The sequence below is a fragment of the Takifugu rubripes genome, chromosome 18 (genome assembly GCF_901000725.2).
Source record: "Takifugu rubripes chromosome 18, fTakRub1.2, whole genome shotgun sequence".
Classification (NCBI taxonomy): Eukaryota; Metazoa; Chordata; class Actinopteri; order Tetraodontiformes; family Tetraodontidae; genus Takifugu; species Takifugu rubripes.
This window is the reverse complement of record NC_042302.1, coordinates 8,927,094-8,941,421: the sequence shown is the minus strand read 5'-3', so window position 1 is coordinate 8,941,421 and position 14,328 is coordinate 8,927,094. Positions and strand designations below refer to the sequence as shown.

General features: G+C 48.3%; 1 protein-coding gene across 5 annotated transcripts in view; it reads left to right on the top strand.

Moving 5' to 3' along the window:
- Positions 1-14,328, top strand: part of sox5 (SRY-box transcription factor 5) — a 148,680-nt gene that overhangs the window by 57,990 nt on the left and 76,362 nt on the right. For all 5 annotated transcript variants that reach the window (XM_029825248.1, XM_029825246.1, XM_029825244.1 and 2 more), the window contains one exon: positions 11,898-11,953. In XM_029825248.1, the coding sequence (XP_029681108.1) occupies positions 11,925-11,953 (29 nt within the window). In that variant the 5' untranslated portion in view covers positions 11,898-11,924. The remainder of the gene's footprint in view (positions 1-11,897; positions 11,954-14,328) is intronic.

The following is a 14,328-nucleotide window of genomic DNA, read 5'->3' as shown; positions in this document are numbered from 1 at the left end:
AGAGCCAAGGTCTCACGTAGGCGTACGTGGGGACCCTTTTTTTTTTTTGTTAAAGTGGTTTGCAGGGTTGAGCTGCAGGTTGGATCCGATGTGCGTTGTTGCACTATGAGAGGAGGTTGCTGGTGAACTTTCGAGCGTGACCGCTTTGACGGCGTCTACAGTCAGATCCATTAGCCACAACGTTTGCTTGTCCTTCCACCTGTTGGGCCCATTCGGCGTTTTTTCTACCTGTCAGTTACCTGCTTCATTTCCTGTCCACCAATTCCAGAATGTTCTGCTGTTTCAATGTGAAACCGAAGTGACGGGCAGCCAAATAGGCAGTCAGCTCTGACTGTTTCTCCCACTTAATACCAACCTGCACGTCCTTTCACATTAGTAGAAGCTGTCAACGATGACTTTGAAAGTCCCACAATTGGTGTAAATGTTCCTCATTCAATATTTTCCACTGTCAGAAAACTAAAAATTACTGTTGGCTTTAAAGTGGAGCACAGTGTGAAGTGTCTGTCACAGTTGTGACCGGATCCAAAAATGTCCCTGACAAATGTCATGAATTTAAAGAGCAAATGATCAGTTGTACGATTTGTGCTCGAGAAACGTAAAAATCTGCCGAACCAGTTTTTGCAGCATTGAGCAATTGTTTGCTCCAAGAGAAGAACTTTCTTTGGACAGTTTGCTTATTTTAAACTCTAGAGATAATAAAATTCATGCTCAGAAAAACATTTATTAGTGGATTTCTAGCACTTCAGGTGTTTCACATTTACAAAAGATTCTCAGGTGCTAATAGATAAATTGTGATGTTAGCTTGTGAGTTTAGCCATGGAATTATTTATTCAAAAAAATCAGAGTTCCTCGGACGTGTCCACCCCCACTCACTGTGTCAGTCGTAGTAACTTGACTTCTAATGATTCACCAAAGTTTTGCGACAGATTGATGGTAAATAATATCCACGGTTGGGTTGACATACTTGTAATTAAGTTGTACAACTGTCGTCATTTTCTCCACACTCTGGACTCCAGCTGTTCTGCCCTCTTTAAATGAGCCTTCCTTCCTGCAGGCGGGCGATGTAAATTTCCCCCACTGAAGAGCTCTTGACCATCAGTAGAACATCAGAGCAATCTTTTTCAGCGGGCCAGTGATGATCACCTTCACATCATCACGCGCTCGGCCCTGCGGGCGCTTGGCGTCCTTCTGCTTACATGCCATTGGAAGACAACCATTTTTCTGTGGTTTGAATAACAATACCAACCCCTGTTCCCCCCCTTGTCTCACAGTGAAGCAGTTGAAAACATCCAGCAGCCTCTGTATTTGATCCGTTTTGAATGATTAGGTTTGTCAAGCCAAATTAGGTTTGTGGATCATCAGCCTTTGTGACCCAAGTAGCCCCGAGGTGCTTTTACACTCTTGTAACTTGTTTCCGTGGAAAGGCCTTCTCGGTCCGCTCTGTGTGGGGATCAGTACAGCGGCTCGCACAGATCCCTTCATTTAAAGCAACAATATCCTTTATTGTTCATGGTGTTGTTGTTTCATCAGATGGTTCATCTGGGGTCGGTGACATTACCCATCTAAAACGGAGATTGAGTTCATCACTTGTGGCATTATTGGGTGTAAGCAGCAAAGCTGGTCTGCCGTTATGGTGGATGTTGTCCAGCTTGATATTTAATGGATAACAGCTACATCAGCTGCAGGCTTTCAACAGCCCACACTTCGATCCAGCAGGGTTCCTCTAAGACCTTGTGTTGTCAGTAAAGAAGTGTGTAATGAACTTAATGAAAGGACGAGTGTGTCGATGTGCCCTTTCATCTCTGACGTGCACTTGAAACATAAGAAAATACAGAACAACAGAGCCTAGCAACCAAAATTGTGTGTTTTATCCCAATAAGGTATATCGAACTCTTAAAAGCTGATGCTTTAATGCTCTCGTACATCACGCCCCCCCCCCCCCCCCCCCAATCTTTCCTCCTTTCCTGTTGTTTTACAGAGGCAGAAGACACGCGCCTCTTCATGTCTTCTGAGGTGTCCTATATGAGCAGAGGTTTCCAGTTGCATGAAACGCGCACAAACACCCGTGAAATTCCGGACACGGCCTTGAAAGTGGAGCTACAAACCGCCTTGTTCCTTCCAGGCATTGAGCGGAGAAGGTGAGGAGGTAGCCAGCGAAGAGAAAGAAAAGGAGGTGCGGGCCCCAGAAGGGCCCGAGTGAGCTGGGGTTTCATTATCCCCCATTCCTCTGTGATGAGGAGAAGAAAGACGGACGTGAGAGAAAGAAAGAGAAAGAGCAGAAGAGAGGAGGGGAAGAAGAAAAGAATGAGGCGTTTGATAGAGCTGTGTGGAGACCGTGTGTGAATGAGCCAGTGAAGGGCAGCCATTGTCTTGCCGCGACCTCAATTTGGTACTGTACGTTCCTCTTTTTACTGCACTGTCTCCTGTCACAATGCCTCCTTTCTCCTCCACTCTGCTCCCTCTCTCTCTCTTAAAGAAATAGGGGGATTAAGGCCCGCTGAGCGCGGCTGCGTGTCCAGATTGTCAACGATCGTGACTCTTTGCCGTGCGGACAGGGAAGGCATGTTTGGGAGCGTCTGAGCGCGTCTCCCCAGTTTACCCCAAACTGTAACTGTGTTTGGAGGATTCTTCCTTTTATTCCTGGCCAGGCTGAGGGGGGGTGGAGGGCTGAAAAAGAAAAAGTCACAGGGACAAGAGACTGCAGCTGTACTTCCTGTTTACCCAGGCCTTGTTTGAGACATCGGGGAAGGAACAGGGGCTGCATTCATCCCTTCTCTACTTCTGCTGACCCCCTCCCCCCCCCTCCTGCTCTGTTCTCCATCAATTCCTCACTTTCTCTTTTTCCCTCCCATGTCTCTCTGCTAAATTGCACTGAACTCACAAGGATGAGCCCAATTACGCAGCACGCCAGCCTGTGCATCAGGGTTAAATACTCAGATGGAGCGAGATGGTGAGACGGTCACCAAAGATGTCGGCGGAAGAAATAACCAGGCTAAAAAAAGAGTAATAAAACAGATAAAGGACCTAGGAGAACTTTTTAAAGGAACTTTTCTTCTCCTGCAGTTGAGTTATTAGGAAGTTCTCCCACCAGCGCCCCGATCTTCCACGTGTTAGCGCACACACCGACACAAATCTATTAGAGAACCCAGACGCTCGCGCTCACTTTGAAGTCCAGTAAACTAACTGTAGGCGCGCGCCAAAGCAGACCTTTAAACCTTGGAGAGAGCGAGCGAGCTAGAGACACATAGAGGGAGGAGGACAGAGAGAGAGCTGGTAAATCCCAGTTGTTTGTTCCACCCACCCACCCGAGCCGAGCCCTGCCTGACCTTTCTTTATGCAGCCGGACATCAGACCGAGAAAGATGCACTAGATTAAAAGCACCGTTTCTTTGGCCGCTACAGTTCCTATTGTACAGAGGATACAGTCAATTGATCACATGTGTATTTATGCACAAACGCACACCCCCACATGCACAGACAGAAGCAGGTTTGCTTATAGATGCGCAAATGCGGTGTCAAAATGTCGGCCTGTCACGGCAGGACCTCTTTTATTTGATGTTTGCTGCATTGACAGTCCATCTATTTGCGGTCAATCATTAGCCGCTATTGAAAGCTGGCTCAGTGTCACTTCAAGAAAAATCCAAGACGCGGAATGAAAGGGACCTGGTGTGAAAGGGATGAAAATATTACAACCTTACCGAAATTTCTTTTAAGATATTCTGAATAGAGGCAGATGTGGCTGCGTGTGTCGGGGGTTTGAAATAAAGTTTGGCATTAAAACTCGACCACGGAGAAGTCATGCATTTTTGTTGCATTTTAATTATTTATTTTGGAAGTTGGACGTGTTTTTTCTGTAACCATAAAGCCTTGGATTGGTTCATCCAACCGGAGATGTTGGCTTCAATTCAGCTCCTTTTAATTTTGGCAATTTTTGATTCATTTTAGAATTGATTAATCTGCATATTATTCACTTGGCTGAAATAGATGGATGATGGATGGATGGATGATGGATGGATGATGGATAGATATGAAAAATAAAGCAATGAAAATAGGAACTAAAAGTTCGAATCCCTCCCAGCTCTGGTGTCAACAGGAATTTGCTGTGGCTGATAATCACATGAATTAAATGAATTGATAATTAAAAAGGTCCTTAAAGCAAAGTACCTTGCCTTTCGGGACAGTTTCGCGTATCATTTGAGTCAAGTTGGAGCAGGTTTCCGGTGCTTGTATCGCACACTCCGTCCTCCTTGTTGTAGTGCCCTTGAGCAAGCCACTGTTCTTGTCAGCTCCGAGAGTGCTGATCCTGAGCTGACCCCGTGCTCTGACCTCTCTACTGTATCACCAGCTAACTAAGGCTGCATCCATCACCCCCCCATCTCCACTGTATTGATCACCCAAAGGAGGAATCTTCTGCCTGTTGGCTCGTCTCTGTCTGGGAGGTCAGCGTGCAAGGTCAGCTTTGGAACAGCGCCTCTGGATAATAGAAGGGGTTTCACCGGTCCGTTCAAGGCCGTTCAGCGGGCTGTTGGAGAAGGACTCAAACCTGTGTCCCCTTAAAACCCAGTTTTGTTTTCCACCAGAAGGGGACCTTCTTTTGACAGAATGCCCCCCCCCCCCAACCACCCACATAGCGCAACAGGGAGGTTATCTGTCAGTCCTCACAGCAGCACTCAAACTTTTAGTGTCAGACTACTCTGAAATGAGTCCCGAACCTTCTGGGGAGAGTTTAAACGGCTGCTGTCCTTTGACAACTTCCTGTCTCTAAAGCCTCGCTGTGCCTGAGTTGAGAAAAGGCTATTTTTGTCCCCCCCAAATTGAATTCATTCTTTTGAAATACTAAGTCTTAAAATGGTTTCCAGAGCTAAAAGGTCAAGGGAAGAAGAACTGTAAATCCATTACTTTTAAACTGTAAATAATCCAACAAATAAAACCCGCTGGAGAAATGGGGAAAGTAGCATTTCCTGGTCACCAGATCTTCAAATGCAATAGTCTTCCGGTTTAAACAATCCTTTTTAGAGCTCCCAAACCCTCTTTTGGGCTGTCGGTTACAATTCATTTTGATTAAACATGTAAACACACCATTCTGGATGGCATCCTTTGTTAGCATGGCCTTCCTTTGGCTAAAATCCACACTCTCTTAATTCCCCCCCCAGTAATGAAGATTAAACAACAGCAAGGAGCCATTATTTTTGTCAGGGAATTAAAGTACCATCAATCTCACTTAATCACCATGCTAATATCTCCTCAGACGCTGGCAGAAAGCTATTTTGTAGCTCAAGGTTAACACGCTTTGTTCTCTGAAGGAAACGGGAGCGAGGAGAGGGCTGGTTTGAGTAAATGGGTATCTGAAGCCAGTCTGCATTCTTCGGATGAGCTTTCCTATTGAATAGACAAAGATTACTGCAAACGGGGCTGTGCTGGTGTAATTGAATGGCCACGAGGTCAGAGTGGAGAAGACTAACATTATTACACGTGCTATTACTTGGTTGGTAATTACTATAGCGTCATCTGCGTCCTTCCTGGTGAAAGCAGACGGAGGCGGGATGCAGGACGCCGTGGTCGGCGGCGGACGCCTGGGAACAGGTGGTGCGGGTGCCCACCTATAGAAGGTGCTACGTACCCTATTTCCAAAGGGTGACGCTGACAAACGACAATGGAGGATCCAGTGAGGGCCAAAGGAAAAGGGGAACGGATGTGACTTTGCTGTATGGAGAAGATGAGCTGGAAGTTGGCATAATGCTTCGCCAGCCTTTGTGGCTGCTGACCTGGATAACTAACTAGTTACACGTGTAGGCACCTTCCCTTGATATCAATCAAAAGGAGATAGCTTTAGCTTTTCTTTTTTTTTGGTTCTCTTTATACCAGCTTTATAACGTCTCCATAAATGAAATCCACATAAAACTTGACATTGTTAGCAAAGACGAAAAGACCAAAAGGTCATGGAATCCATCCAGACAACATTACATCTTCTGCATGAGTAGATGAAACGCACATTAAAAGCGGTGAAGGACGGATTTCTTCATAAGTTTCTCGCAGCCTGGTATCAACAATGAGCTTTATTATCAGCAAGTTAGAGTGAAGATGTAAAGATTTGCCCAGCAGAGGCGTTGGAAGCGCAGCAGAGAATGAGCCGCGGTGCACAGGTGGATGGAACGTCTGGGCATTATGGGCTGCTGTTCAGTCTGAATGGCATCACAAGGGCTTCATCTTTGTTTCCAAGTCTCTGAAGCCGTGATGAGTTCATCTACACATATGGACCCTCATTTGAATGCAGTGCTGCATTATTCACTCACATTAACTACTGGCTGCTCATAATGGTAATAATAATAATAATGGATTGGAGAGAACGTCCCTGTAAATTTCACAGTACAAATGTTGACCGCTTGCCAAGGTTGGACGCTTCAGTCTTTCCTTGTCTTCGTGCGTACAGCCTGTTAGCAGAGACCCTCTTCACCATGTTCCATGCTTTTAGCACGTCTGTCCAGGGTTAGACATGAACCTCTTACACGTGCAGGAGCCGGCCCTGAACGTGAAAGCCTCAAATGACCCTGGGTTTTGTGTCTTCGATTCCTTACACAATGCTAATTGTTCATATCTTGGCAGAAACACGTGAGAATGAGAAGAACCGGCATCAAAATTCCCCAATAAATCCTTTTGTTGTCGCACACAGACGGACTTTTCTTTGCTGTTTATTAGATTTGTGTTTTTCTCTCATGTCTTCTGGGGAGAACAGTTTGCGAGGTGGGATTAATAAGGCACGGTACTGTCACAGCGAGCCGTGCACAGACACGCACGCATACATGCACTTGCACTGAGCTGCAGGCTCCTGTCATTTGGGTCCCACCCCCCAGCCCCAGTGTTTGAAATCTTATGTTGGACCATCAAAGGAGCACCCTAACCGTTAATAGCTTTACAGCTTGTTAGTTGGTTTAGCCTGCTCAGGAGGAGGGTGTGTGTGTGTCTGTGCGTGTGTGTGTGTTTGTGTGTGTGAAGGCATGTTTGTTGAAGAGTATTGTGTCAGACTGACGATCTCTAACTGCCTGACATGCATCTAACCCGTCACAGCCCATGCCTCCAACGTCCAGCCGTTTCCATATCTGAGCAGGATACGACAACTCACCACACTGACCCACAAACACACAAACGGTGCAGCAACATGTCGATAGGCATCTCTCTTTGTGCCGCTCGCTGGGAGTCCGGCGAGGCCTGGCCTAATTGAGCTGGCCTCAGGAAGCCCATCATTAGCCCCGCTGCTCCGGTCACACATGGCCGCCAGATGTGCGTCCAGCCACATTGGAACGCCGAGTGCCACCCTTTCTCCCCGTCTTCCTCCATCTCGCCGTCTCTCCGGCTTCATAAACTGCCTTTTGTTTCCATGTGACCATTGTTGGGAGAGTCTACCGCTGCCTGCCTTTAGAGAAGTCATCGGGGCCTGAATGGGAGGCTTTGTGCTGACAATAGACACAAATAAGTGGGGAGGGGGTTGAGAGAGAGGGACACGGAGGGGGAACTGGGGGGGGTATGTCCGGTGAAGATTTCAGTATGCCCTTTGGAATTTTTACGGCTTGTTTTTCTGCTATGTTGTGCAGCTCTGAAACGCACCGCTCTCACTTCCCTGTGGAGGGAAGTTGCTCCTGACTGTGTAACAGGTCATCCCAGACAGCATCCACGGGACCCCCCCGGCGGCTCCCATCTCTCCAGGGCCCAGACGGCAGGGTCCGGGCCTCCGCCAACAGTTGCGGTTCGATCACTGTGATTTGTGCACGTGGCTGCAGCATTTTTAGCACTTTCCCGTCTCGCTGCCAAACATTCCCTAATCTCTCAGCCACTTCGGGGCGGCGCCTGTGTCTGTGTGTACGCGCGTGGGCTCAAGTGTGGACGCGTAGCGGTGCTGATACATTTCGACGGCTGCCCTCATTTGAGACAAATGTAATTATCACACGCGGCTGGCTTCTTTTCTTAATATCGCCGAGTTAAGTCGCTAATCTGTGAAGTTGCTCCTCGGCTGAATTAATTCAATTATCTGGCAGCGTGAGTAGATATCAAGGTTTGCCGTTTGTGGTCCTGTGCCTGTTTCTGTGCGTGCGCAGCGTCTATGCATGTGCGTATGTGTGGCGCTAGCGTTCCTGACTTGCTGCCCTGAACGGGCATGTGTGTGGATTTATGTATTTGTGTGCACGGCTGGGTGTTACAACAGAAGCTCCCACTGGATCAAGGCCTTTTATAATCCACTGAGCCGACATAATTCCACCTCTCTTACAATGGATTTGCGTCTGCTTTGTCTCCTCATTATTGTTCTCATTCACATGATAAGCTGCTTCATGATTCCATTAGCGCTCTTTCTTAGCCGCCGCACTGCAGCCACTGGGATTTTTAACTTCTGCGCGGCGGAATCGCAACTTTTTTTATTCAGTTCATTGTCAACTGGCAGGAATAGGATGGAGAAAAAGGCAACTGTTGTAAAGTCGCCATTAGCAGGCGTCGAGTCGAACACAGACGATCTCCAACAGCAAACACGCATTCTCAGCCGGAAAGTGAATGGGATTTATATTTAAATCGCCATTTCCTGTAGTTGAGCTTGTGCTGAGACCATCTCTGCAGTACCTTAACAGTAGCTTAAATCGAAGGAGGATCCGCCCCACCCCCTCCCTCCCGACAGCCATTTAGCATCTTTCAGCTCATTGTTTTGATTTTGCTGCTTCAACCACTGCGCTCATTAACCTTGTCCCGGCCCCCAGCAGGCAGATTTATCGGAGCAGAGGCTGAGATGGGTGCGCTGTGGGCTGCCTGCAAAGGAAAATATCTGACGTACAATAGTGGAGAATGGAGCATAATGGTGAAAATAGTAGCGTTTTAGTGCTTAGGGCTGCCTATGCGCCCGGTCTTTTCTATAGCAACAAGCAGTGACCAAAATGTAAGTTGAATGGGGGTGTTCTGAGAGGTACAAATATCAGTTTGAAGGTTTAATGACAATTGTACAAATGTGGCTTTTGGTTATTGTGTGGAACTCTTACAAAACCAGTTACCAGCTGAGACTGGTGGAAACCGGCTGGCCGGCCATCTCTAGTCCCGCAGCATACATGCATACAAATGCTTTTTGTCTGTCCTTCCCTCCCTTTATCTATCTGTCAGACATTCTAATGCTGTGGATCCATATTGGAAACAGAACAGAACCATCTACAGACAACGCTCGCAGTGGCACATGGATTTCTTCCTGGCGCTTTGAAAGGTGTGTTGCAGACTGTATCGGAGTTCACGGGGTTCTCACAATCTGTTGTGCTCCAGATTGTATTGACAGTCTCCCCTGGGCTCTTCCTAACAGCCTGTTTTCATCACAAAAGATGGCATATTGTAGTGCATGAGCCCTGCGCATGTCTCCGTGTGCACGCCGATGACAGAGCGTGCGTATCTAACGATGGCGTTGGGTTTGTTGTCTTCGCTCTGTTCCCACTAGATCCCACATGTATCGTTCTTTATAAGCCAACTAGCGTGCTGCCATGATGTCGGCCCAAAGTGCCAAAGGATGCTGTTTTTTGTTGTTTGGCACTTGGCAACTGTCCGGTTCTACACCTGACTCCTCCAGAGCTCGCTGACTCTCAGCAGCTGAGCCGACACTCTGCCCTCTAATCCCTCACGACACACGTTTATTCCACATGACCAGACGAGTGACACACATCGCATTGCAGAACAAAAAAAAAAAACCAATGCGGTGTTAGAAATATTAAAACTCTATTTTTTATTTTCCATCGGCAAAATGTTTATTTTGTGTATCTGTATTTGCAGAGGTTTTTGTAATTGTGAGTATGTTTGAAGCAAAGATTTTGTTATTAATCTAATGTCGGGATCCCAGACAATGCAGTGTCAAGGTTGGCTGAGACGGTTGCCATGACAATGCTGGCAAAACAGTTTCACAGAACTGCGCACTCTTTTTCTTCTCCAAGAGGAAGGTAGGCTTTTGGGAGCTGGAGAACAGAGAGGAGTCTTTTTCCCCCCACACTTGTAGAGTGGTGGATATCGATCACACATCGAACCTGTGTTCGCGCCGCACCGAGGCCTAATGCACTCACAATCCAGACGAGAAAAAGGCTGAACGCAAGAGAGCTGCGCCAAAAAAAGGATGATGAGCTGCGATATGAGAGGAAGCAGCAGTGGAGGAGTAAAGATCAAGCTTGTTTCTTCATGTTTCCCCCCAGATTAAATCAATATGGCCCTCACACTGTAAATGTATGCACGTGCATGGAGAGCACGCGTGGCGGGAATCGGGAGTGCACGGTGGTCGCCCTGCATGCAGGAGAGAGTGTAGTTAAGCAAAATGTGTTGAAACCTCTCAGGTAATTACATCTCCATGCTAATGTCTAATTAGGGAGCTCCGAGGGGGCTCATCTGCGCAGCATTAATTATTGCAGTCAAGCCAGAACACACACGCACGCACAGCAGCCATCATCCTCCATGAGACAGCAGGTAGACAAGTATTTCAGATTGAAGGAAATCGTTCAGCCCTCAATGTTATTACACCCAGGGGACTGTAATAAAGCCTCTATTATTGCCACATGTAACCCCCTACAATGCACTCATCTGGGAACTACAGGTGTTTGTGGGCTTTTGTGTCAATATTCCTCCAACTGTGCTGCTCTGCACCGTTAGCTTCTGCGTCGTCATCACGCCGGTGGTGGTGGTCCTGACACACGCGAGACGCGTCGCCGTGGCGCAGATCTCAGCAGCCCCGGTCGGCGCTCCCGTTTGCCATTTATTATTTATTCTTTCTAAGTCTGTCTGTGGTGCTTCCTGGTGCCGCTGGTCATCGAAGAGTAGCTGGAAGTGATATAGAGACACTAAAGAGGGAATGCATAGCAACCAGTCACATTAGTGCACCGTGAACGTGCTCAGTATGGGTCTGCATATTATATAGGCACAGCTTTAAAAGCCTTTGACTGCGGATGTCTCCAGTAAAATGGAATTAGAGTTTCTGCTGTAACATTTAGCTTTGGTTTGAACCTGTTTTAACCTGTGACCCCATTTTAACATCATCTCAGGTGATTCTCAGATCACGCAGGGGTTTTTTAGATTCTCCTCTTTCAGTGGGAAGTATTTTGATATTAACTGCAGAACCATAAAGCCCAACTCTGCTTCTGCATTATGACGCAGTAAAGAGAGGATGCCGCTCAAAGATGAGCTCCAACCTGGGAATCCCTTCCCCTTGTCAACGGGATGCTTTTGTACTCGGCGCGGCGATTAACTTTGACCCTAATTTCACCCCGAATCACCCACGAAGCCCTTAAATGTCCCTGACGGCCCCCCACCTCGTGTGTGTGCAGGTGCCGTGCGGTTTGTTTGCGCAGCGCTCTGGGAGCTCTGGGACCCGCCGGATCCGCTACGAGCTCCTGATTATGTACCCCCCAGCACGCGTGTGCGTTGTCATTTTTGCCGAATGTTTCTTTCGCCGTCGTGAATGAGAGGGCGTGTGCGCGGCGTTTTCAGCAAATGAGCGTGAGCACGTGTGTGTTTTTCACCCAATGGGGCCGACAGAGTAAGGGAAGCCTCGCAGCCGCCGCCACGCCCGCCGATGTCTGCTCGCTCGTCGCTGCCATACGAATCAGAGATGCTAATTAAGCTGATTAGACGGTCTCAACAAAAGGCAACTGTACAACGGCGAATGTTGATGAGCTTATCAACTTTCCCGGTGATGTTGATTACTCGGTGGGCCTGGGCCGAGGTTGCCCACCTGTCAGAGTCGCACCAGTATTCCTGGAACGTACAACGTTACGTGTTCTTTAATGGGTGAATCGTTTAACGTGTGATCAGTATGAAATGGAAACCTCCGTTAAAGTTAGCACTTTAAATTCAAGCTGATATGGAGGAAACCGTGTTAATGTCAGTGCGCTTGTGTGTTTGTTCAAGGCCAAGATTCCAGCAGACGATCCTGAGATGAACACGATCACGGTGACGCCGCTCAGGTAAGAAACTGCTGACATCAGTTTCAAAGCAGCTTTAAAAAGAACCAAAGCAGATCATTTAAGTGTGACGCGTTAGGAGGATTGAACAATCACTGACCCCACCCCAGAATCCATCCGAGCATTCATATTTTTATTAGACGGCCTTTGTTGTTCATCTTTCTTCCTTCCTGGAAGAGCGGCGTCCGTGGTTGGACGGTCGGGCCGCTGTGATTGATAGATGGTCGAAAGGGTCCTCCGATCTGATTAGCTGATGAGCTGTGGGTTGGATCAATCGGCTGATGGGATGCACATAAATAAGTGCAAAAGGCAGAAGGTTTGTATGGAAATCTCCTGTTGAGAAATCCCAGAAGAACGCCGGCGATTCGTTATCACAGACGTTACGCTGATCAAGCAGGCAGGTACGGAACTCTCGCCTTTGTTAATATCTTAGCAAACACGCATTCTTCTCTAATCGCTAGCATGGCAAAGGTAGCTCTCGGTCCCCCGTCGCCCATCAGGGCTGCTAAAAATGTTGCTTTGTGCATGACTACCACCTGCTGTCTACCTCTATCTCCTCCCTCCCTCCCTCCCTCGCTCGCTCAGCCTGCCTCCCCCTCTCTAACCAGGCTGCTTGTTTGATTTGGTAAATGTTGTGTTCTCTCAGAGCAGCTACGGCAGCTCCGATCTAACAGCACCCAGATGAAAACAGCTGCTCCGCCAGACGCCGGGGTATCAGTCGCCGGGGCCTTTCCCTAACCTCTTGTATTGCTCGGTACCTTTCATGGCGTTTCTCATGATGTGTTCCTTTCTTCTCGTCGGTTTCCCTTTTGTTTCTCCTCCTCTCCCCCTCAGCATGTCTCTCTGTTCAGTACGAGAGGGGCATCATTACCGGTCTCGTATTTGAGTCATTTTGATTTAAGCAGCCAGACAATGGCCTGTTGATTGAAGCAACCAGGAGCCAGACAATAGGGTTCAATGCTACATAATGCGCCACCATTTTTTCCCGAGCTCTGCGTTTTTTCCAGAAAAGCCCCATCTCTCCCATTGTGCCTCTCCCCGAGGGGGAAAAAAACGGTGCTTGGGGAGGAGGAATATTTTCCCGTGGTATGTCATTATTTTGCAAATTTCTATTATCTCATCATGTTGTCTTCATTGTAATTGCAGCTAATTAGGAGGCTAGTTAGGAGCCCGGGCTTTGAGTCTGGCTCGGCTGCTGAAAGGAGCCCACCGATTATGGCCCCGACAAGAGAGGAAGCAGGAGAAAAGGGGAGATTAATGCTGTTACCCAGGAGACACTGGCTTCCATCTGCGGGGAACAATGCAGTTTTGTTTTCTCCGGGATCCTGCTCAGATCAACAGAATGGGCTAGCTCTCCTCCGCTTGGCGACAATGCCCAATTCTGTTTTACCAGGGCTTGGGTACCCCCTACTTCCCCCCGCCCACCTTCCCCCCGCTCACCCCCGCCAACCCAGTCACTTTACCTCCTCCTCCGTCCCTCCCAGCCATCATTCTTGCCACCTTTCCCCACATTCAGTGGGCCCTGACTAAAAAGCTTAGCGGCCTGAGCGAGGCAGCCAGCGCCGATGACTGAGCGCTCTCACACACCCCCTGTATCAGATGAAAGCGCTGCCATTTGTGGATAGAGTTCCCAGGTTGAGGGGAGGTTGTGTCCTTGTCACACACAGAGCTCCAAAGGTTCTACTCCCCAATCCCTGCCGAGCACCAAAGCTCTAAATGAAATAATATACTCTCTCTCACCGCTGAGGCCCTCCCTCGCAAGCCTGAGGCAGGGGCCCCGGGGCCCCTAGACACCTTCTATTGCAGAAAGAAGGAAGGAATACAATGAGAGAGGGAGCCTGGTTTGGTACAGTACAAACACACAGAGTGCAGGCAGGCCAGGGAGAAAAGAAAGGCCTTTGTCTGCCTTTGTCGGGGGGGGGGGGACACTGGGAACGAGGGAGCATGGGTGCCTTTGGATGGAGAGAGAGAGAGAGAGAGAAAGGGAACAGAGGAGGATGAGATAACAGGCTGGATCACATGACTCAGAGCGTAGAACCAAAAAGGTTTGGAAAGGAGCATCTCTCCATCTGGTCGAAGCTAAAAAGAAGGAGGGACAGAACAGTTGAGGAGATGGAGAGAGGATGAGAGAAAGTATTGAGGAAGTGCCAGCGACATCTGTTCCCGTGGGCACCACAATGAAACTCCCTCTAGATCGGCCTCACACCATATATGTTCACACAATGCCTCGGTCTCCGAGGTGCAAATAAGTGTGTGTGAATGAAGGCTGCTCTCGCGTTCATGGAGTCTGCTGGAAGATCTGCGGCCCCGTCACCTACACAAAGCCCGATTTAGCTCAGCGCGTGAGCAAGATCGGGTCCTTCACCCGGAGAGGAAAC